This window comes from Pezoporus flaviventris, unplaced genomic scaffold (assembly GCF_033815535.1).
Source record: "Pezoporus flaviventris isolate CSIRO_AGI_PZ_B2104156 unplaced genomic scaffold, CSIRO_AGI_Pfla_v1 ptg000013l, whole genome shotgun sequence".
NCBI lineage: Eukaryota > Metazoa > Chordata > Aves > Psittaciformes > Psittacidae > Pezoporus > Pezoporus flaviventris.
In genome coordinates this window covers 2207045-2230169 of record NW_026892561.1, presented here as the reverse complement: position 1 = coordinate 2230169, position 23125 = coordinate 2207045, and the positions used below count along the sequence as shown (strand labels likewise).

The window sequence follows — 23125 nt, the reverse complement described above, 5'->3', positions numbered from 1 at the left end:
ACTTGTCTCTGCCACCCCATCCACCCTGACGCCACCTCTCTGCCCCATGGGGACCCTCCCAGACTGCAGGCAGCTCCAGAGCCCTTCCTGCAAACCAGAAACTGCTGCCTACTGTCTGTCTACATTTCTAACCAAAATGAAACTTCTGAGGAGTGTTCTTAAAGTAAAACTCAGGGGCAGGGGGCAAAGGGCTGGGACTTCCCAAAAGCAGTGATTCAATGGGGCTGACAAGTGGGTGCAATTTCAAAGACACACTGGGAAGGCAAAATGAAGTCAGGGAAGTGGAATGGACACCTCTTTCCATGCTGGCAACTGCAGGGCTCCCAAGAGGCTCTCCCAAGTGCTTTAACAGGGCTTATGCTGCAAAGCACTTGTTTGTGTGTCACCTTCCTCTGCTTTCAGTTTTGTGGGAAAAACTGCAGGTTTTATCAGTAAAGCACAACTGCTTCAAAACAACACAGAAGCAGTCCACGAGGGATTTGGGAGAGCCTCACTTGAAGTGCCAACAGCATGCTTGGTTCCTAAAGAAAACACCATTCCCAGCATCTTAGACTCTAATCCATATTGTACAGGCTTACTTACTTTGATTAAAACTTCAAAGTAACCTTCAGCATTCCCTGGGCTAATTGGGGTATAGGCTCGCTGCACCTCCAAACCATTCACCGCTCCTCTGAGAAGAGAAACACAGGAACCCACCATGACTGGGGTCATTGACTGGTGTTACCGAACTTCTGCAGACCTCTGGGGAGACAAGGAGGCAGCAGGTTCTCTTCCCAGCAGCCCAGCCTGTGCACATATGCAGTGCATTTCCCTTTCAGAGGTAAAAATCCAGGAGAAACATAATGGTTAAATGCATCTTTTGTTTTTCCCAGCAGTATCTCACATTCAGCTCTCGGACACACCACTGGAAGGCTTTTGAGCCAAACGTGCAAGTGTGAGCCAAACATGCAAGAGTGACAACAGGGACATGTTGAATATTGAATGCCTTCACGGTTAAGTTTGCTATCATTTTTGGACTGCCTATGCTCAGACAGCATCTGGTAATTAAATAAGAAAAGCCAGGGCACAGCTTTGACCTGAGGTCCTGTCAATGTACACCATATTTTCCTGTAAATCTTCTCTTCTCATAGAATATATCCACCCTGCTCTTTACTACTGACCAGAGTAATTGATTGAAGTGACCAAAGCTTTTCCTCTGCTGCACTATGAGAGATAACTGAGGGGAGAAGCGTGTTCTTCCAGCACCAGCCAGCTGCATACATCCGCTGTTAACGCGCAAATAACGTCAACAGATACAGATCAATGGCATCATAATATGACTTTTCCTATCTGTCAGTGCTCACCACAGATGGCTGAGAGAGACATAAACTCTTCCCAAGTGGCCCCTTTCTGGCAAGCAATGAACTACACAGGAGAGTCGTTTTGCTAGAAATCAGTCAGGAAATGCCTGGATGCTGGGAGTTACATCCTGGGTGCTGAGTTACCCCAAGACACAGGGCCTCAAATACCAAGCTGTGGGGTGAGCGCAGCTCATTGTCTTCATTCCAACACACCGGAGCAAATCATCTGTTATAACACCTATTCTTTGAGTCTTTCTTCCTGCAAATGGATTTTCTTAATCACACCTAGCTCTTTCTGGCCCACTGAGGCAAGGATAATGCTGAAGAAAACTACAGCTTTGGAATGGCTTTTACCATAAAATTAGCAGAGCTAGTGAGCTCACGAGCTCTTTCATCCGTGTCACTGTGAAGGTATAGAAATCATGATTTGCCTGCTATGAAGCCTTTGTCTACTGACAAAAAGCTCCGTGTTAGGTTACATAATGCAGACTGTTTAACTAGCACACAGAACAATACCTTAACACGATATGTTGTCCTAAACTCAAGCACAGGCTGCTATTTCCCGGTAATTCAAATCTGTACTGGTAGGTGTCCTCTGTTAGCTGCTCCACCGAGCTTACGCTGAATGCAGTAAATGTATCTGGATTCAGCTCTGAATTATTGCTCTGCAAGAACAACAATAAATAATTACTCGGTTAGATGGTGTCTTTTATTATTTCATTTTTTCTTTGGAAGCAAACCTGTGTGCTCATTTAGTGCTGGAGATACTCAGGATTCCAGGAGAATGTGTATTAAATGCCAGGGCCCAGAGCAAATCTCAGCTCTCTGCTGATTCATTATCATGTTCTGCAGTATGCACTTTGGGATCTTGCATTTTCCCCCTCCCCCCTTCTTTTTAAAGTACATTTTTTACACCTTACAGCAAGGTCACCCTATTCTGACTCACTGCAATCCTCTCCTCATGTTTGGGAACAGAGACAATACTGCTAAAAGAGCTGAGCCCTGCTTTGGGGCCAACTTTGAAGCCGAAGTGACCACTGTGAGCCGGAAATAGTGTCACCTCTTTCAGCACTGATCGTTTTTGCTTGACCCAGCCCAGGTAATGTTAGGTAAAAGGGCAGTGAGAAGGTAACACTACATGCTAAAGACAAATACTCCAGCTCACACATGCAGCTTTCTTTTCATTCTCAAAATGCGAGTCGAAAAATGAGGAAAAGATGAGAAAGGTCAGGAGAACAGAGCTCGGAGGAAGCTGTCCGACAGGGGAAGCTGCAGACCCAGCGCTGTAACGCGACACCAGGGCGAACTCGACACTTGGAAAATCACATTACAGCACGGAGAGAGCAAGCAAGGGGGAGGGCGGCTGTGAAGCAGAGTTTGGGGAATCGCGTTTACAGCCTTCTTTTAAGGCGCTGCTTTAATCTATTGCTGCATCCCTCACCACAACCCCACACCCTAACAAGTACCATCAAAGCACAGGGTCTAGGATGTGACAAAGAGAAATTGACCTGCTCCTTCTTTTCCATGAGAAGGCTTTTGTCTTGCTTTGCTTTGGCTCTCTCCCATTGTGCAAGCTCCTTCTCGTACACATCATAGATGCAGGGTTTGCAGCCACCACCACAGCACTGGGATGGAGAAGGTTCCTGGGGTTTGAGAGCCAGCCAGTCGTGCTCATTTCCACTCATTGTCTGCAAAACACAAGCCCTGCATCAAAAGCCAGCACAATGAAGAGTGGCACGTGCTCATCAGCAAACATTATTTGGAGGAAGACTGAGAAAATCTCTCTCAAGCTACCTCAGGGAACTCAGAAAACCCTGCAAGCCAATGTAGTGCCTTGCAGTGCTCCATTTTAGCTCAAGCACTCACTGCCTCTACACTGTCCAGTGATGGAATGACAGACATCACAGCCACCAGCCCGGAGCTGTGCAACAGACTCCAGCCCAGCCTCAGGCTCTGCTTCCCACCCAACGCTACCTCCAGCACCAGGCACACACACTGACTCCTGCTTGTTCTGCTATGGTGGTTTCCTACAAAAGAGTGGCTCATTCATCCAGAGTAGAAGCATCTTAAAAGTCTGCAGCTTGGTCCATTGGAACAGATAATGAATTCCAGCCACCGGGCTAGAGCACAGCTTTAAAACAGAGGAGGGCAATGAGCTGGAAGTGGGGCTTAAGGCAGCAGCCTAGAGGCAAATAGACACAGGTAAACAAATTAACACTTTGGTTATGAGCAGACTGGAGCCTGGCTTTAAACACAGACATGTAGGAAAGCGGCGTCCCTGCCTGTGGCACGGAGCTGGACCTAGGTTGTCTTTATGGTCCCTTCCAGCCCAAACCACTCTTTATCCCTCACCATGCCCTTGCTTCAGAGTGAGCTGTACCCACCGGCTGCTCCTCAGACCGAAACCATGACCTCTCAGGCCTCTGTTTTCACACAGCAGTTGGCTCAACACCGCTCCCGGCCCATTTGTACCCGTACCACTAAAACAAAAGGAGGGCCAGAGGAAATTATAAAGCCACGGGTGAGGAGAGACCACTGAGCACTTAGAGCAGCTTCGTTTTCAAGGTGAATTAATTAACCAGCCTTCACCGCTGCGACCCGAACACGGGCAGAGAGAGGGAACCAGCAGGCAGAGGTCCTGCCTTCCCACAGCGGCCGCGCGCAGGGCCCTCAGCACCCACACGGGTATGACAGGACCCCAGCCAAGCTGCGGATGGAGCCCAGAACCCCAGGCTCAGAGCGGGCCGTGTTTACAGAGCTCCAAGCACTTACGGTGCATGCCCAAGGCTCAGGGACCCGTCTGCGGGCTCCCAGCGCAGCCCTGCCCTGTCCTCCATGCAGGGCACCTGCCTCTAGCCCACAGAGCCCACACACCCAAGGGCCTGTCTCTCAACTACCCCCCCCCGCCCCGCGCAGAAGAGGAGGTGCCTTTGCCCGCCCCCTGACTTACCAACATGGCCCCTGCCCTTCACCCGCCGCCCCGCCCCGCACTTTGCCGACCCTCCCTTACCGTAGGGCTCCCGTCCGCCATTGGCCTCCGCCGCCGCCAGTCACCCCGTGGCGGGAGGGAGGAGCCCGCCCACCGCGCTCCCGCCGTGCCGTGCGCGCCAAGATGGCGGCGGCCGGGCGTTGAGGCGGCGGCGGCGGCGGTGCAAGGGTGCGATGGCGGCGGGGCCGATGGCGCTGAGGCGGGCGGCGGCGAAGGGCAGCGGCCCCCTCGCCCTGACCCGCGGCGTGCTCACCCGTGCGGAGCCGCGTCGTCCCCGCGGGCCGCTGCCGCGCACGCCCTGGACCACCCGCGGTCCGCCGCCGGACGTGCTGGCCCGGGCTGTGGAGCGGCTGCCGGTGCGGGAGCAGGTGGAGCTGGACACCATCACGTACGCGGGGCGGCAGCACTTCGTGCCCGGCCTGGCCCGGCCGCGCTTCCCACCTTGGGACCGCGGCTGGCACGACCCCTGGCACTCCCCGGGGCCGCGCTACGAGGACATGCCGCTCCGCAAGGACCGCAGCTGCTTCGTCTGCCACCAGAGAGTCCGCATGCTGGAAGGTACCGGCACGGCCGCCCTCCTCCGGGCCCTCCTCGGGCCGGGCCAGGCCACCCCCCTCGGTGCCCCTTAGCGCTGCCCCGGGCCGCGCAGCGTGTTCAATCACTTACCCTTCCCCACCAGCCAAGGCTTCACCTCCCATAGTGTCTGAGGCCGCCCAGGGGCCTCGTTAACGCGTGTTCTCTTGGGTTATGCTTGAAGGGGTTCGGCAGGCGCAGTGGCTCACCAAGACGAAGCTGGTGGAAGGTTTGCCTCCGTCCGTGCAAGGCGTCATTGACAACCCGGCTCACCAGCTGGAGGACCACGAGGAGCGGGTGAAGCATGCGGTGTGGCATGCAAGGCTCTGGAACACGACAGAAACTGCTCCCAAGAGGGAGTATTACTGGTGAGTCTGCAGTCATAGGGAAGATGTGCTGTTAGAGCAAGCCGGTCATCAAGCATTAACACTATAGAGGAAAATCATACATAGATCTGCTGTCGATTCACTTATCACGCACAGGTGTTAGACCCTCAAGTGGTCAACTCATAGGACAAACAAAGCAAGAGCAAACAAACAAAAAGTCCCAGCCCAATTCTGCATATTGACAGTAGGACCAATGTAAACACATGCTCTGTATTAAAGCTTCTCTCAGGCCAGGGTGTTTCAACTTGAAATCGACTTCTAGCTGATGCAGAATGTCAGGTTTTAAATAGCTAACAGTAAGCGTTACCTCTGCCAACTCGGAACAGGGCTGGTGTGGGGGATGTTAATCTGAAGCCTTGTGTTGACTGGTTGAAAATGCTACACTATTACATGGTTAACATACAGTAACGTTGCAGTGTTCATGTCCCAGAAGCATCTGCCCACCATTATGATCACATTGTTTATGTAACTCTTTTTTTCTCTTCCTCATTCTAAAGCCCAGTGCTGTTTGAAGACCTGATACATATATGTCGGTTAATGTCTGCAAAATACCCTTCTCTGGCTAGGAGAATGTTGGCTAGAAACTACAGGATAGCAGCTACATGGGAAAGAGGTTAGTTGTTGCTATGGTGGAAGCATTAATGTAAGAGGGGTAACAAAGCTGCTAGCTGGAGAAAAATGAAGCAATTTATGGAACCAAGTAATCCTTCCAGTTTTAAATAGTGCTGTAAGCAAGGGCAGCCGTGGATGATGGCAGGATACTTGCCCTGAGGAGGTTGGTTGGGTGTTAAGCAATGTCAGCAAGAGGGTGGGAGAAGAGAACCGGTGTGGTAGAACTGCTTATTTTTCTGTGCTCAGAATCTGTGCTGGTGTTTCTCAAAGTATGTTTAGGTCAGAAATTAACACCAGCAATTAACATTTTAGAAGAAGGATGAGTTTGGAGGTGATGGGGAGAGAGCGAACCTTGCAGACCAGCAACTTGCTAAAGTGTTGCTGCCCAAAAGGAAGCATACATCTTTCCCTAATCTTACTCAGCAGTGTTTGAATGTAGCCTAATTTCCCTCCGCAGAATCTATTCTCTTGCAGGTCCGTGGCCAGAATGGAATACTTATGAACTCTATGGCCCCACTACCACCAGTAGCCTCCAAAGAGGAGGTACTAGCCACTGAAGAACATGTTCTGGAGACCTTCCATCCCATCTCTCCTACCATTGATCTTCAGGAAGTGATTGTGTACAAAGAGCTCAATGACACAGGTAGATCTAGCCATCAGGGATAATTTTCTGTCTTGACTTAGTGTTCAGGTTAACCTGGAGACAGCCATGGGTAGGGAATGTGTGGGAACGAGGAGCTGGGCACAGGAACCAAGAACTTAAATCACAGCAAATTGCCTTAGCAGTTCCTGAAGATACAGGAGGAAATGTTGACTGTGTAGTCTCTTACTGAGCCATTTCTGACATGATTATCTGCCATTTAGGTTTTAAAGAGGGTTATCCATACTCTCACCCTCACACTCTGTTCTTCCTGGAATCCGCCAACCTTCGTCCTCAGAGGTTCAGACCAGAGCAGCTTCGTGCCAAGATGCTGATGTTTGCTTTTGGCAATGCACTGGCAAAAGCCAGGCTGCTTTATGGGGTATGTATCAGAGACTGCTGCTGACTTGCTGAGCTTGTGTTCTTTCTCTGGTGGAAAGAGTCGTGAAATTCCCTTGCTGTGGCTTGTTCCAGTAGTTTTCAAATCCAGAGGTCCAATTCTAACCTTAAGGTACTGATGTCTGCTGATCCAGAAAACCACTGCTCAGCAGTGTATTGCATGGTTTAGTGTGAGGTGTCCCTGCCCATGGCAGGGGGGTCGGAACTGGATGATCTTAAAGTCCTTTCCAACCCTAACCATTCTATGATTCTGTGAGGTAACACACATTGGAGTGGTAATGAGTAGGAACCAGGGAGTAAGTTCAACTGTAAAACTCCACCCCATCCCACAGCTCAGTATATGTAAATTGATGCTTCATTGCTGGCTGAGGGGGGAATTGTAATTAAAATACAGAATCTACATTCAAAACTTGCTTGACTAGAGTAATTTTCTGGGCAAGGTAACAATACATTTATTAAAATGTTGGCTTTACACCAAGTAGAAGATGCAGAATCAGCAAGTACTCATGCAATTTCTGTAGTAACTGGCTTTTTCAGTGTTCTCTCCCCCCCTCCCTTCTTTCCTAGAATGATCCCAAGGTTTTGGAGCAGCCAGTAGTGGTGCAAAGCATTGGCACAGATGGCCAGCGCTTCCAGTTCATGGTGTTCCAGTTAAATACAACAGACCTTGCCTCTAGTGATGGCATAAAAAATATGGTCTGGATTGACTCTGATCAGAATCTCTATGAAAATGCCCTGTGTACTCCAGAAGTCAAGAAGAGAGTTGTTCTGGTAAGGAAAACTTTGGAAATGGTCCTGGAAATCACAGAATGGTTTGGGCTGGGAGGAATCTTAAGGCTCATCCAGTTCCAAACCCCTGCCACGGGCAGGGACGCCTTCCACTAGAGCAGGTTGCTCCAAGCCCCTGTGTCCAACCTGGCCTTGAACACTGCCAGGGATGGGGCAGCCACAGCTTCTGTGGGCACCCTCTGCCAGTGCCTCAGCACCCTCACAGGAAGAACTTACGCCTAGGAGTTCACCTCCATCTCCCCTCTGCACTTTAAAGCCTTGCCCTGTCCCTACAGACCCTTGTCCCAAGCCCCTCTCCAGGTTTCTTGTGGCCCCTTTAGGCACTGGAGCTGTTCTAAGGTCTCCCCTTCAGGAGCCTTCTCTTCTCCAGGCTGACCCAGCCCAGCTCTCTCAGCCTGGCTCCAGAGCAGAGCTGCTCCAGCCCTCACAGCATCTCTGTGGACTCCTCACTTGAGCAGCTCTACATCCCTCTGGTGCTGGGGGCCCCAGAGCTGGATGCAGGACTGCAGGGGGGGGGTCTCTGGAGAGCAGAGTAGAGGGAGCAAATCCCCCCTCTCAGCCTGCTGGTCACACTCATTTTGATGCAGCCCATTAGTTCTACCCTTCCCTCTCTGCTGGAGGTTTGAGAGCTGGTGTAGAGCTGCTGTACAGGTTTTAAACTAGGTGAAGGAACATGACAGAGGCACTGGCCTCATTCTTACTTAAGCAGGTGTTACTGACAGGGAGTATTTGTAGTGCTGGTGTACCACATAGTGTGCAAGCCACATGCCAAGCTTAATATGAACTACACGAAGATAGCCCCATCTGTAATCTACCATCTCATAATAGACTTGTTTAAAATAAGCTCGTGCTTTCATGAAGGAAGTGCTTACATGCAACTGTCAGCTTCACTGTAGAGTAAATGGAGCACAGTGCTGTCAGCCCTGGTTACGCTGGGAGGGTGTCTTCACTTGAATGGGCAAAGAGGTTTTGCCATCTGAGGTTTGTATCAGTGGAAGTCCCCACACGCAAACCCATCTGGGGAGGGAGAGCACCCGTTTGGAAGCTACCACATCTGAAGTCTTACTCAAGCGTGTTTAAAGCCATTGTTTGTCTACATTAATCACTTCACTGCAAACTGAGCATCCATGCCTTTCTCCCTGCAGAGGCCCGCTGGAATATATGGCTTTCAGCCAGACACATTCAAGAAGTTTCTGGCACTGTATCTGCATGGAACTGTGTGAAATTCAGCTCCAATGAAAATACTTCACCAACTGTACCTGCTGCTTCCCTTTGCCAGAGCCATCACATAATTAAAGAACGGTGGTTTAATTTTGCTTTCTAAAATAAATTATATCATTACTGAAAGTAAATTTTTTTTTTTTACACCAAATTGTGCATGAAAAACGTTTCATTTTAGGGGCTCACCTCTGGGTTCGGGTTAGAGTCATCAAACGCCTCCTCCTGCACTCTTCCACCGTTGCCTAGGAAGAACATAAGCCAGTCATTATTCCTCTGCACAGGGTCTGCTCTCAGTGTGCTGCTGCACAGAGCCAGACTCAAACCTATTTTTGAGGTTGCTTTGAGTACCTCTGAATGCAGTGTGTGGGGAAGAGACTTCCAAAGCTTCAAGGGGGGAGCCTGAGACACAAGCCTTTGTCGTTCTGCCTGGCTTTTTACTTTGTTTTACTCCTGGCTGCTTTGGGATGCGTCGTGCTGCCCTGCGCTTAGTTCCCAAAGCACTTAATCGGTGAGATGGCTTTGTTGGATCTATAGAACCACGGTTCTTTTATCCCCCAATCCTGGATGAAGAGACCTATCTATCCATTTTGGGAAAGGGGTGTAGAACATAGCGTGAAACTTTGGTGCCTGGTAGCTGGTATTTGCTGCTAAAAGTACAAAGGGAAGAATTTCTTCCTGCCACACAGAGTTAACTGAGCAGGAAGCGTATTCTTTTTAAGATGTGGGGATTAGTGTGGTTTGCTGTAAAATGAAAGCTAAATTAGCTCCAGCCAAATGTAGAATGTTTTGCAGTTCTGCACCGCTACCCTCCAGCACATGGGAAGGAATAGGACAGCCTGTGCTATTTTAAGGCGTGGAAAGAGCATATTTCCAAGAAATTCATCTCACTTCGCAGCATCTTGTGTCAGAGGCTGGTCTGTGCTTTGTGATCTTCTCTGACCATCTGGATGAACACCCCAGTTGTGTGTTCCAGGCTCAATCCATCAGACTGCTCTACTCCGGCAGGGTTCAGAAAACAAGGGGTTTTACTACTCGCATCTAAGATCGACACTTGGTCATTTGGGATGCATTGGCTGCAAGTTAAATTAAAAGCATCCTCAGCAGTTAGGGGAAAAGGCTTGAAAGAGGTGTAATAATGCATTGATCTAAGTCACGTTAATTCTGCCTGCTCAAGGGATCCCTAATTCAGCTCATCGCTTTAAATCTACTCCAATCTCTAATTTGCACCCAGTTATTTAGGTAGATATTGTATTACACTTGTGCTCTGTGGAGACCGATCAGTGTTTGTTTCTCAGGCTGTTGTCTCTGCTGTGCCACACACACCTTGCGGGACAGCCCTAGAGCTGTTCACATCCCCTCACCCTTCCAGCTTTGGGTCATTACTGGTTCTTGAGGGGGAAGCCCTGTAGGGCAGCCAGCCACAGCATTAGCATTCCTGAGTAGGGTGGCTTCACTGAGGAAGCCTCATAGAAGAGTGGCTGTAGTGAAGAGGGGGTGTAGGGAGATGAAACAAGTCCCATGCTTCTAGGGATGTGGGAAGCTGAAGACCAGCTGAAGATGGTCTGCATGGGGAAGAGCCAAAATCCCTTTAGATGCTTTTACCTGTTGACAAAGAGGTCTCTATTAGGACAGGCTGTAGAAGAGGAGAAACTTGGTGAAGCTGGGTCCTGGTGTTTCCAGGACTGAGCAGAGGCAAAGCACGAGCACAGGGAGAGATGGATGGAGGCAGAGCAAAGGCAGTGTTGAGAAGTGGCAGAAGCAATAGGACATGGGATAGTCATCAGGGAATGAGTTACAAGAGGCATCGAGAAGCCACTTGAGATGAGGGGACCATACACAAGCATGTGAGCCCCCAACCCTGGTTTGCACAGGGCACAGTTGATGAGACCTGTACTAAGGGAAGAAGCAGTTACTCACATGTTGCTGGAAGGAGCAGCAGATCCTTGTGCTTGGTAAGCTATTCCAAGGTCCAGGAGGAGAACTGAAGTAGGGCAGAGTGGGCCTCCCAGCTTGGCACATGAGAAGGATGCTCAGGTTGATCCATTGTGGTGGAGCTACAAGGTGTGTGAACCAGGCAGCAGCCCTACCACAGCCAGCCATGCACACATGCATGGTGTCCCAATAGCTTTCCCAAGCATGCTGCCCGTGGTTCATTCCTCCAGTGTGACCTGCTGGAATTGGCCCAGCTGAGAAAGATAGAGCTAGGAGCAGATCAACAGGTCATGGAAGCACATCTGGGCTGGCATCAATAACTTATAAAGGCTCCTCAGCAGATGAATGGCATTACCTCATCACGGACCAGGAGCCAGGCATTAACTTTTAATGAGCTGCAGCCAGGGAAGCAGAGCATGCAAGAACAGGGCAGCAGGAGTCAGAGATGAAGACCGGTGGTGCCTGCCTGGCCAGAGGAGAGCTCTGCAGCCCCAAGTGCAGGACCTGGTCCCCAGCCTGCCCTGGGGATGATGCACCGTGCTCCATCACTCCACACCGCCGGTGCAAAACCTGACTCCATGGGCTTGCCCTCATCGTGCCAGCAAGTACGTGCTGTGCTCAGACCGGAGCCCCTGGTTTTTCAGATCCTCCTCCTGCATTTAATTTAATGAAAACTAATGGGGGAGACAATTATCCCTAAGGCTGGGCTCGGGAGACATTTAGAGGAGGGAACTTGGCAGTTTCTCATGGTGGTGTTTAATCAGATTAGCCTGTAACCCAGTCAGAACCGCCGGGAAGGGCTTTCCTATGCCCTGCAATGAACCCACCACAGGCAGTGATGCTGCCTGTTGCTCCTGGATGGGCAGGAACGGCTTCAGAAAGCCCGGAGGGCATGAGGGGCCTCATCAGCATCACTAATTACACTTGGGGGTCATGTTTCCAAATGACAGCGAATGCTCACACTTTACCCTCTGCGAAGCCCTGAGGGGTGGGATTGCCTGGACCAAAACCCACACTGGGGCACGGCTGCCGACCCCGCACCAGGATGTCTCTGGTGCTAAACCTGCGCAGGCAGCAAAGGGTGCAGACACACCGAGCTCCTAATTACATGCTAATGGGTTCTACAGGCACCATGGTGTTTCTGGGTGGTTCCCAGCCCACACACTGCCCCTCCCTCACTCTTCGGCTCCATGATGGAGTGCTCCTGGAATGGCAGCGGTGATGTGGCTGTGGAGTCCTGGGAGCATCCCCCAGCACAGGCAGAGCTCCAGGATAGCTCAAAGCCCCCCCCAGGCCTGCAGCCCACACTTGAACAACATTCCCGCAAGGAGGAGATCGCAGCCAGCCCTATCCTGCCTGGACTGGTTGGAGCAGAGAACAAGCCTCAGATGGCAGCTCTGGGGAGTGTTTCAGGCCCTCGGCACTTGTAACCACCCAGCTAAAGACCTAAAAAGCCCCAGTATCTCCCCAAACACTGCTGATGCTGCCTGTTGGGATGCCAGGTCAACCTCGCCTTGGCTTCCCCAGCATCTCCTGGAGCCAAGTTTGATCATGCAAAGGTGCACACACACCCCCTACACCGCAGCCTGCCTTGCCCAAGGGGGTCAGCAGACCCCATTGCAAGCCTATAGATGTATGTATCTATTTTGGAGGGGACACCTGTCTCCCCTTCCCTTCCCTTGCTCACCTCCCAGCAGTGCAGGATGCCAGCAACAGGAGGTAGCAGAAGCCAGCTCCTCTCGCAGGCATCCCTGATGTGCAGCCTGCTGCATGGGATGCCAGCATGGTGATGGATGAGGGCATCGCAATTCCTCCAGCCTCTAATGGGGAAATCCTGGGGAACAGGATGCAAAAATGATCTCTCTTTTCAGCCCCTGAAAGCTCTGCCTGCTGCCAGGCAGACAAGGGCCCAGCAAGCACATCCTCAACCTGGTATAGGCAGGAATGATCTTTTTCCTGGGCTAAAAGCTAAAGCTTCAAGCTGCTTAAAACCCCCAAAACCTTTAACTAAGTGAGCATCATTCAACCAAACCTGTTCTGGGTCCTGTACTGCAGCCGAATCCCATCCGCCTCCCCAGCCTCAGCCAGAACCCCCAGCTCAGCATCACCTCCGCTCCCGCATCCCAAACCTCGGCTTGGTCCATGATAAATAAAGGCTGAAAACCAACTCCCCGTTACCCCCTGGGTCTGGCAGCGAGGAGCAGAACAAACTGCAGAGCACCGGAATCAAATGTTTATGTTGATATTTATTACAGCATGGGGAGGGGAGGGGGGAGAACCGTAACCATTCGAAGAACCATCCCATACCAATGAAGACAATAATTTAGCTATTCATTTTAAAATACATTAAACCCGCTCCTTTCGTTTCCTCACGTCAGAACAGAAGAGAAAAAGAGGAAAATAAAAGGAAAAAAAAAATAATATATATATAAAAAAACAAATCGTGAACAAGCGGGAAAGGAAAATGAGGTGACCCCTTGGGGAGCCCCCGGGTGTATTTGCAACAAATCTGTGTTATTTCTATGGGAGGTATTAACCTGACTGTAACTATGAGACTGATGCCCTCAGAACCCCCCCATCCCACCCATCCCTCCCTCCCCAGCGACTTTCTACAGGTAAAGCACAATGAAAATGCCCAGGAAAAAGAAGGCAAAACATTGAAAAAAACACCCCCCAAAATTCATATTACACACTAATAATAATAATAAAAAAAGGTTTTGTCATCTCATGTCTTGCAGTCAGAATAATCAAAACAAGCCAAATGTCCCCAAAAACATGGCAATGGAGGGGTGCGGAAAAAAGACATCCCTTTAATAAAACATTATCAACAAATATCGTACACAAACTACAATGTAGAATAATTATTACTTGTTTTTTTTTTTTCTCATTGTTTTTCCCCCTCTGGGTAACTTTTCGAACCAGACTACAAGGTAAGAAAAAACACGGAAACAAGATACAATGCTTGCAATAATCCGCACAAAGGGCAAATCCGAGGGAGGAGAGAGTATTTTACAGAGTATGATATACATGGAGCAGAAACGGGAGCTGGAGAAAGAAACAAAGACCAAACTACAGGGGAAGTGTCATGTACAGAGATCCCAACCCGCCGCCTTGGCTCGTGTCCCTTCCTCTCCCACCAGAAGGAAGGGCCTCCGATGCTTGCCATTAGTTTTTATTTCCTTGATACAGAGCGAGCCTACAGAATAGCAAGGTTACATCTTAACAACAAGAATTCCTTAAAAAATATCTCCATCCAGTTCCAAATCAGAGAGAAGTGAAACCTTGACAAGAGCACATCTCTAAAGAAAAGAATACCCCCCCCCTCAAAATACCCCCAAAGCAAATACCACCCCCCCACCCCCCCCAATGTTAGCTGGAGATCACAGTTTCCAAGTCCCAGGTCAGATTAACCCTTTTCTTTTGGTGGATTTAAGACAAAAATCATAACAGAAATCAACTGTTTGCAGTGAACCAGCTGAAGGGCTCTGGGGAAGGGAGGGACAGAGATTTCTTCTTGTACTCAGAGAGGGGGGGAAAGACTAACACAGTGCATGCCACAGTCACAGAGAGCAAGATCACGATTCATTCGAGGATGTGATCCTAGAAGGGGTCACCTGCGTTAACAAAGAACGAGGTGGTGGAGTCTCTTCCCCAAAGCAGATCTTGTTAACTGGAGGAGGAAGCGTTGTGCTGCAGAACGAACCAAAAACCAAAGCCCCCAAACCAAACCAAAAACATATTGGGGGGGGGGGGGGAAGGAAAACCACCCCAAAACACAACCAAAACCAGGCCTTCTGAACGAAAACCACCATTGTAAACTGTCCAGTTTATTATTAAAAACAAAACAAAAAAAAAAAGAGAGAGAAATAATAATGACTACAACAGAGACAACATGAGATTTCATATCTAGACTAGCTTCCTGGTGTCGCACGGCACAAACATACAACAGGTTCGGTTTCTGTCTTTATTTAAAAGAACAAAGCAAAGAGATCGGAGTTGGGTGCTAGAGGCTTCCGTTTGTTTCCAAAAAGAAGTGTCATGTACATATATAAACCCTTCCGCACAAAGAAGGGTCTTGTCATGTCTTGAAATATCTTAAGTTTTGTCCTTCATGTTTTATGGAATAAAAAGTTCAGCCTTTTTATTGCATGAAACTAAACCTGGGGTTTTGTCCCCCGCCACGCGTGTCCCTGCCCATACACCTAGCTTCTTCTTCTTCTTCTTCTTGCATAAGTCGTTGAGATCCTCCGAATGGCAGCTGACTCTCTTGATCCTGGAGAGGAGGAGGGGGAGGGAAATCACACACTCATCGTCATGCTGGGGGAATACTGGAAGAGAGATAGAGCCAGGGTGAGAAACCAGCCGGACCAGACCCCCTGACACCGAAGGGGGATGCCAAAGGATGGCTGATGACAACTATGCAGCAACCTAGTTGGATCCAATCAATCGGGAGCAGACTTATGTTTATCAGGGCATAATCTGCTCTGTAACTTGCTTTTTCCAGGGATAAAAATCAGCACAACAGTATGGGGTGAGATGCAATTAAAGGCAAGTAATTAACAGCCACGTGTGTATATGCTGCTAACAGAGGAAGAGGAGGGATGTCTGGAAGTCTTGAATCAGGCAGGCCAGCTCAGCTGGCTGCACTGGCACCATCCATCTCCTCTCCATCCTGTGGGATCCTCTTCCCTCCATCTGTACACCCCCATCCCACCAAGGACCCAAAACTGCACCCACCACTGTTATTTCTTCCTCCTCACTTTCTGTCCTGGAGCAGCTCACAGGTCCAAAAGGCACCAACCACCAAGCCCATCCATCCCTGTGCCACCCCAGGGGCCATCCCGCCATCCCCAAGGAGGTCCTCACTCACATTGTCGTTTTGGAAGGAATGGAGAAAGTTGCCTCCCAGCTCCCCGTCGTCTCTTGGAGTGCCCGGGGGATTGCTAATGCCACTTATGTTGTTTGGAGAATTCTGCAGGAGATGGAGAGGGGAGGCTGTGAGCAGGGTCCTGCGTCCCCCGAAAACACCATGGCGGGAGGATGCAGCCCCACCTGCCCCAACCATGTTCCCTCAAAGCACCCCCATCATTGGGGTCACACCAGCACCCCACTGCTGAGAAAAGGGGGCCCACACACGCTCTGCAGGTCACTTACTTTTGGAAGTCCATCTATGTCTCCTGACCCTGTGCGGCGGGGGACACAAAAGGAGAAGAGCATTACTGAGTGTGCAGTGATGGTCCCCATGCCCTCCTGCCCTTCTCCTCCCTGGGTCCCCATCCGATTTCCAGCCAAAGGCTCTGCTTTGAGCGCTGGTCTGGACTGGGGTCTGACCCAGATGGGATACTCTGCAGCCCCCACGGAGTGAACGCCGCAGCCCCTCACGCGGGTGGCTCACCTAACGATCCGTTCATGTGATGGGGCTCCATGCCACCCATGCCGCCCATGGGGCCGTCAGAGCCAGGGCCCATCGGGAACTGCGGAAGAAGAAGGGGACAAACCCCAAAATCAGCCACAAAACCACCCTGCACATCCGCCATGGCCCTGGTGGCTCCATCCCCAGCCCAGCCATCCCTCTGGAATGGGGCGAGAGGAGGGATGCATCCGCCGCTGAGGCTGCGGGGAGGTCATGGGATGTAAATCATGGAGTACCAAGTTGGAAGGGACCTCAAGGATCAACCTTTCTTGGCAAAAGCACGGTCCAGCTCCTTCTCAACAAGCAGAATCCGGCCAGCCCCACGGCAATGCAAAGGGCTCCCTCCAACCAATGAGACTAAAACCCTCCTGTATCCCCCACAACACAGCTGCCACCAACCACCTTGGCCGGAGCGGCAGGACCGCGGCTCTCCTAATAGGCATCAGAAATGAACAAAGTCGCCCAAGAGTTAATCGCTTTTGGATGGTTTGTTTTATTCCTGTTTTGTAACAAATGGCTGAAATCAATTAAACTGCTTTCCTCGCAACTGATGAAGTTAATTATGATTTGTTATGGTATCTGATATGTAAATTATTAGAAAGCAGACTTACATTCGATCGACTGCCTGCGGGCGGTACTGGATTAATCATTGTGTAGATGTTGTCACTTGAATTTGTTGAATCTGTGGAACAGTGAAGCCCAGTAAGGCGGGTGATTAATTCATTTCTTAATTAAAACAAACTCGTGCCACTTGAACTCATTCTTTTGTATTTTATCACCTAAAATTCCCTCTAAGTACCACCATTTTCTGCCTAATTTGTATTTAATGAAGATCCACAAAGTTTTTAATCACAGAAATTCAACTGTGGAAAATAATTCAAGTCCTGGTTGGGAAGTGCAGGGAGGTAATTCCCACATGTGGAGCACTCCTCACCTCCCCGAGCCCTGCAGCACCTGAATCCATAGGCGGATAGACGGAATATCCCCAAACGCCATCCTGAAGCCAAGCAGCCCACGCTGCTCTCCCCGCACAAAGGCAATAGCTACATGAGTTGGTTATCACTGGCTGGACATGGGTTGCCCGTGCTTGGTGATGCATCCCTAGGGATGAGGGTTTCCCAGCAGGGGAAGGGACTGGAGAAGGGGATTTTGGGGGGTTCATACCTGCAGGACTGGGCATGATGGGTGTCCCTGGAGGACCGCCGCCGCCGGGCGGACCCTGCAGAGAGACAAAGGGATCAGCCACGCAAACACCATCAGCATCACCCATCTCCCCATGTCTCCAAATGCCCCCCACAGCTGCACCTTGCACCCCCAAAGCCAGCCCCCCAGCAGCCAGCGATTCCCTGAGCCGTAACATCCCCGCACCCCAATGACAGATGGACAGATGGAGCTGGAGGACTCACCACGTATGTACCAGGCGATGAAGAAGAGTATGGGATCTGTAGAGAGAAGAGAGCCAGGTTCAGCCACGGGGTGCACTGGGGGGTCCCAAGGGCTGGACCCCAGTGGGGCACAACCAAAAGCCCCCACCACCCCCTCAAGCCCAGCCAGGAGGGGGGGGTACCAGGGCCCACCAGCCCCAGCTGCACCCCACAGAGGAGCAGGGTTTAGATACAGTTCTGCACAAGAGGTTGAGGAACCCCTCTAATTAGCAGGATTCAGCTAATGAGGAGTGGCCTCATTTATGGGATGCTCCCCAAGCCGGGCTGGACAGAGCCTTGGGTGTGACATGGTTTAATGTGAGGTGTCCCTGCCCATGGCTGGGGGTTGGAATTGAGTGATCCTAAAGGTCCTTTCCAGCCCAAACCATTCCATGATTGTGTGATACTCACTGAGTTAGCACTGCTGGGGTTCGGCCATGGTCTCCCGGCTCCCGGCCCCCTGCGATCAGAAGGAAACAGGGCAAAAGAGAAGGTAAGTTGTGTTTCTATCAGTACAGTCCTGCAAAACCCCAGCTGGCACCCACACATCCCAAGGGGTTTTCCTTACATGTTAATTCCAGGCATGCCGGGACCTAGGGAGTTGGGTGGAGGTCTCATGCCGCTGCCGTAGTTCTGCAACGATAACCAAGGGTCAGTCTGCCATAAAGGGAAGGGAAACCAGAGAAGACAAAAGAACGGGAAAAAACCCCAAACAAACACAAACCCAAGAGGGTTTGTTTGCAAAAGTAAGGATATTTCTGAGATGATGAGGATGAATGTGGAGGCAATTAGCAATCGTGCTTATAATAAACCCCAGCAATATGGAAGGGAGCCAGGCTTAGCCCCAAAGTGCCCCCTGGTCTCTGAGGCCGCCTTGGTGGGGGGAAAACAGCCTCCTCCCAGCTCCAGGAGACAGCCCCCAGGAGCCAGCAGCAGCCCTTTGGGCTTGTCTGTTTGTGCAGGAGAAAACAGGGGCAGGAAGAGAACAGAAAGCGTTGCTTGGGAGGTTCCTGCTGCAGCATAAGGATGGGAAAAGGCTGCATGAGCTCCCCTCTGAGATGGAGCATCCCCTGCTCCCAGGCTGGAGCAGGGAAAACCAAGCCAGACTTGTTTTCCCCTTGCTTCCCAGCTCTCTGCTACATCCCCTGCAGCGGGTCTGCAGCCATAGGGAGCAGGCGAGGGCAGACAGCCCCCTTGGGGCTGCTCTCCTGGCTCATTCCACTCCGGCTTCGCCCCCAGCTGGGACCAGGAGCCTCAGATCTGCGTCCCTCATCTCCTAAACCCAGCTCCAGTACAAAGCCAAGCCCAAGGCTTGGAAGGAAGAGGAATCCCCTGAATGCCGTGCTCCATTTGGTCTGCTTTGCTCCCTGTGCCCTCTGGGTGATGCGCAGCCAGATTTAGGTCACGCTGCCTCTCCTCCCCTCCCACCTTCCTCCAGCGAGGAGGGCTGTCTTTTTGGGCTGTATTTCTGCCATTTGGAGCAAAAATCGCTCGGGCAGGAGGAGGGATGAATGGCCGCTTCCTAACTGGAAGCCCCTCGGAGCGCTCCAAGCTGGATTTTAAGAACGATACTTCAGTGCCATCAATTTCCCCTGGATTTATGGACGCACCCGAGCATGGTGCTCCGCTGAGGGCATCGCCAAGTTTGTTTTGAAGAGGCAGAAAAGGGTTTTCCCTAAACAAATTACCGGCAAGTCCTTAATTGAGTGAAATTCCAGCCATTTACACTGAATAGCAGCATCAACCCCCCCCCCCCCCCTTTATTTTTCCAAGGAAAGGAAAAGCTAAGCGTTTTTAATTGGAGCTGAAAGGCTGGAAAACGAAGCCAGCTGAAAGATGCTCATGGATGGTGGGGAGGGAACGCAGCTGTGCCGAGCGACCTGGATGCCAGGCTCTGGCAAGACACCGCTGAAACCCAGCGAGCTACAAACACCCTTCACAAGAGGCACGGGCAAACCTGATCCTGGCTTCTGCAGAGCTGAAACTGCGACTATTAAAGGGAAAAAGGCAGCGGGGATCAGCTGTGAGGGATGATTCATCCTTGGTGCGTAATGAGTAGCTGTTGTCAGGACGCTGGGATGTCCTGGCTGGATGCTCTGCAGTCCTTTGGAATAATTTAAGGATGTTTACGAAGGTCCTGATGCAAAGCTTAAAGGGAAAAAAAGCCCTGGGTATGCAAGGCGTGAGGGGCTGATGGGCTTGGTTCAGTACGATGTATATGATATAGGGGCTGGTCTACTCTCCCAAGTAACAAGAGACAGGACAAGAGGAAACAGCTTCAAGCTGTGCCAGGGGAGGTTTAGACTGGGTGTTAGGAACAATCCCCTCCCCAAAGGGTGCTCAGGCATTGGAACAGGGTGCCCAGGGCAGGGCTGCAGTCACCATTCCTGCAAGTGTTCACAAACGGTGTGGATGAGGCCCTCAGTGCCATGGGTTAGTGGTGGCCTTGGCAGCGCTGGGGTAGGGGTTGGACTGGATGGATGAGCTTAAAGGTCTTTTCCAACCCAAGCAGTTCTATGTTATTTTGGTGGCTGCCTGCACAGGCGCTGGCTCCCGGATGGCTGCGAGGAGGCAACGCCCGTGGGTGCCAGATTGGGAAGCCCATCGCTTCTCCAGGGAAAAGCTGCCTCCAAACCCCCCCCCCCAGCTCCCTCTCCCCAATGTACGTACACAGGGAACGTCGGAGTCAAAAATAAAGCCCTGAACATTCACAACTCCCGCGGCTGCCGGAGCCGCCGCCATCCCACGCGGCGCTCAGAGCGCGCTCCCCGCTTCCAAGTTTCACTGCAAGTGGGAAAGTGAGCAGCCTCCCCCAGGCAAGCGCTGCCGCTCGCCTTGGCACAGGCCACGCTGACAAATGCCATCTTCCTTTCGGGAGCAAGCCTCCAGGGAAAAGGAGGATCGGAAGCACAGCGCTGGCGCTAACGGAGGGCTCGTCCGTGGAACGATGCTCGCGCAGGTCTGATCCCCTTGCGCCCGGGTGGACCCTACCGACACGGGCGGGCATCCCCGAGCAGCATCCTCATGGTGGTGTTAGAGAGAGATGACACCAGCTCCCCCTTTACACAATATTCGCTTCTCCCAACAGGCTCCGGGGGGGGAAACAAACCAAGACTGCAGCGCACCCGCTCGTCTCCTGACAGACTCCGATCCTCGTGCTGCAAACTCGACGTAGGCGACGATGCAGAGAGGATAAACCTCCAACCAAAATATGGTAATCCGGTTTTGAAGTCTCGTAGAAGGAACAAACAGGAGTGAGTCAACAACGAGCCACTCCGTAAAGTGAATCCATGGGAAAGACGGCATATATTAACCCAGATCTGCTTAATTTCAAGAGTTTACTCCCCTTGCCTGAAATAGAGAGCTCAAGCAGGCAGGCGGAGGGGAAACCTCGCCGGGGAAAGCCTTATTCCCCTGCCGAAGGGATCTTTGCCATTCCTTGTTATTTATTTATTTCTAATGCAAGCCTCCTTTCCCTTTCCTGCTGTTAGGGTCGGAACTATTTCCCAAGCAGGCAGTGTAATGCACTCAAAGGCTGCTCCGGCGCAGCACTAAGTGCCATCCCCTTTGACGGAAGGGCAGGAGGGATGTTGCAATATCCTTAATGAGCTTCGAAGACCTCACTCATGTTAAAAGGAAGGGATTTCCAGATGCAAGACTAATGTAAAATGCATTAACACTAATGGGGGGGACAGGGTGTGTGGGGGGAACTCCCAGCCCTTTGGGCCTCAAGAGGTTGTTTTGATGGAGCCTGTAAGATGCTCTTTGGTGCTGGGCTTACCTGTGGACCGGGACCCATGGGGCCCATCCCTCGCGGAGGATTCATCCTTTGCATGGGGCCGCCCATGTTAGGGTGCCCTGTTGGGAGGAAAGCAGGGGTGTTACATGGCACAGCAGCGACTGCTTTGGGTCCCAAATTAACAGGCAACGAGAAAGGTTTAACGTTCAGTCCTCCCCTGCTGGGTTTACCTTGCTGTCGCGTGGGATCCATCGAATTGGGCAGCAATGGCTGTGTACCGGGAACGGCGCCCGGGGGCTGTGAAGGCAAGGGAAGGAAGAGTAAAAAACCACAGTAACTGCTAAAATGCAGCCCACAGACAGAGATTTGGGTTGAGGCTTCAGGCTTTCAGTGGGCTCCTCAGTGAGCAACCTGGGATGCACCACCCCTCCTGCTGCATCATAACCTGCGGTTGCTTGAGCATCCCGCATCCTGCTGCATCCCACATCCTGCTGCATCCCAGTTATATCTTCCTACAGCCTCCGTGTGTTTGCCTCCCCTTTCCTTTCACAAACACCCTCTAAAAACCACATTAAGTCACCAGTGTTTCCTTCTCTCCCTGCAATCCGTGCAATGTCAGGCTGCTGTATTTTAGGGAAGCAAGGGGAAGCCCAGGTTACATGGAGCAGAGAGATGTCAAAGCTGGCAGGGAAAGGAGACCATCAGCACAGCTCCCCGGTATTCACACAGCACCAGGTCCCAACTGCACAGGTTGCAGTGGGGAGATGCTCCGTTTGCAGCAGACCGGCGTTCAGACCGTCCCCATGCAGGCAGAGGGGAAGGCGGATGCTCCCCCTCCCCAAACCCCCGTTTCTGCTCAGCCAACACGCTATTTAAAGTTCAAAGGCTGCTCTGAACAGATAAAGGGGCAGAAAATCGCAGATACCATCTGCCTGGGGGAAGCAAACTGTAAACACTTTTGCTACAGCGCTGCCTTTCATTTGAGTGCCGACACAGGATGGATCCCACTGCTGGAGCGCAGCGCGGGCACGGGGTGCACGTGGCTGTGCCAAGGCACAGTCTGCCCAATCCCTTGTTTCTCTGCAGCCTGGATGCTGGCAGCAGGAGGAAGATAAACGAGGAGGGGTTGCAGAGATGGGTATTTACACTTGTGCTGTCTGACCTTCCTGCCTGCCTATTTATTCCTCTTATCCCTCTGGATGTGACCATAACCTTGCTGAGCGATGCATAGGTACAAACCTGTGTTTTACACATGGTGTTTGGGGAGAAAGAATTAAATCCTTCTCATTAACTTTACCCATTCCTGGATGCTTGACCAGCCTCCCCAAACCAGTCTCCTGCCTGCCCCAGCTCACTGTGCTCACCTCCAGCAGAGCTTGGGAGGAGCCCAAGACCACAGCAGGATGAGGTCCCACTAAAACTGCCCCATGAGGAGGTGCAGTCAATTAATACCTCTCCAAAACAACCACCAGTGCCCTGGTGAGAGGCTCTTGCAGCCCAACCAGGCTTGGGGGTCCCACATCAGCCCCCACTGAGTTTTTCCCAGCTCCATCTCAGCTGTCTCTCCATCATTTAGCAAGCTCCAGCGATTCAAGTCTCAAATCCACATGAAGCTACATCCTATTTCCTGACTATCCCACTCTTTCTGCTAATAAGAGCTATACAAAA

The 23125-nt window shown here is 51.4% G+C and overlaps 3 protein-coding genes across 13 annotated transcripts in view; 1 reads left to right on the top strand and 2 right to left on the bottom strand.

Moving 5' to 3' along the window:
* LOC133268295 (NADH-cytochrome b5 reductase-like) overlaps positions 1–23125 on the bottom strand; it is a 131542-nt gene that overhangs the window by 7269 nt on the left and 101148 nt on the right. For 3 of the 8 annotated variants that reach the window (XM_061451206.1, XM_061451212.1, XM_061451213.1), the window contains exons 1-4: positions 4291–4327; positions 2849–3028; positions 1857–2005; positions 583–670 (exon numbers count right to left, since the gene is read on the bottom strand). In XM_061451206.1, coding sequence (XP_061307190.1) covers positions 583–670; positions 1857–2005; positions 2849–3028; positions 4291–4296 — 423 coding nt within the window. In that variant the 5' untranslated portion in view covers positions 4297–4327. The other 5 variants (XM_061451209.1, XM_061451208.1, XM_061451207.1 and 2 more) reach the window with 5 other exon arrangements.
* Positions 4488–9092, top strand: MRPL37 (mitochondrial ribosomal protein L37). Its single transcript, XM_061451200.1, has 7 exons — positions 4488–4887; positions 5087–5270; positions 5786–5901; positions 6358–6543; positions 6765–6922; positions 7507–7710; positions 8874–9092. The coding sequence occupies exons 1-7, from the start codon at positions 4503–4505 to the stop codon at positions 8949–8951; spliced, it is 1311 nt and encodes a 436-aa protein (XP_061307184.1). The 5' UTR covers positions 4488–4502; the 3' UTR covers positions 8952–9092.
* Positions 13672–23125, bottom strand: part of SSBP3 (single stranded DNA binding protein 3) — a 55188-nt gene continuing 45734 nt past the window's right edge. For 2 of the 4 annotated variants that reach the window (XM_061451203.1, XM_061451205.1), the window contains 11 exons: positions 21688–21754; positions 21500–21576; positions 18287–18351; positions 18130–18178; positions 17701–17736; positions 17459–17513; positions 16906–16976; positions 16277–16355; positions 16036–16064; positions 15752–15853; positions 13672–15209 (listed from right to left, as the gene is read on the bottom strand). In XM_061451203.1, the coding sequence (XP_061307187.1) occupies positions 15180–15209; positions 15752–15853; positions 16036–16064; positions 16277–16355; positions 16906–16976; positions 17459–17513; positions 17701–17736; positions 18130–18178; positions 18287–18351; positions 21500–21576; positions 21688–21754 (660 nt within the window). In that variant the 3' untranslated portion in view covers positions 13672–15179. The remainder of the gene's footprint in view (positions 15210–15751; positions 15854–16035; positions 16065–16276; positions 16356–16905; positions 16977–17458; positions 17514–17700; positions 17737–18129; positions 18179–18286; positions 18352–21499; positions 21577–21687; positions 21755–23125) is intronic. The other 2 variants (XM_061451201.1, XM_061451202.1) reach the window with 1 other exon arrangement.

Excerpts from the sequence above, each read along its gene's own strand:
- MRPL37 (XM_061451200.1), top strand. The coding sequence starts at position 4,503 with ATGGCGGCGGGGCCGATGGCGCTGAGGCGGGCGGCGGCGAAGGGCAGC. Across the intron at positions 6,923-7,506 it reads AAGCCAGGCTGCTTTATGGG|AATGATCCCAAGGTTTTGGA; the intron begins GTATGTATCAGA and ends CTTCTTTCCTAG. Across the intron at positions 7,711-8,873 it reads TCAAGAAGAGAGTTGTTCTG|AGGCCCGCTGGAATATATGG; the intron begins GTAAGGAAAACT and ends TTCTCCCTGCAG.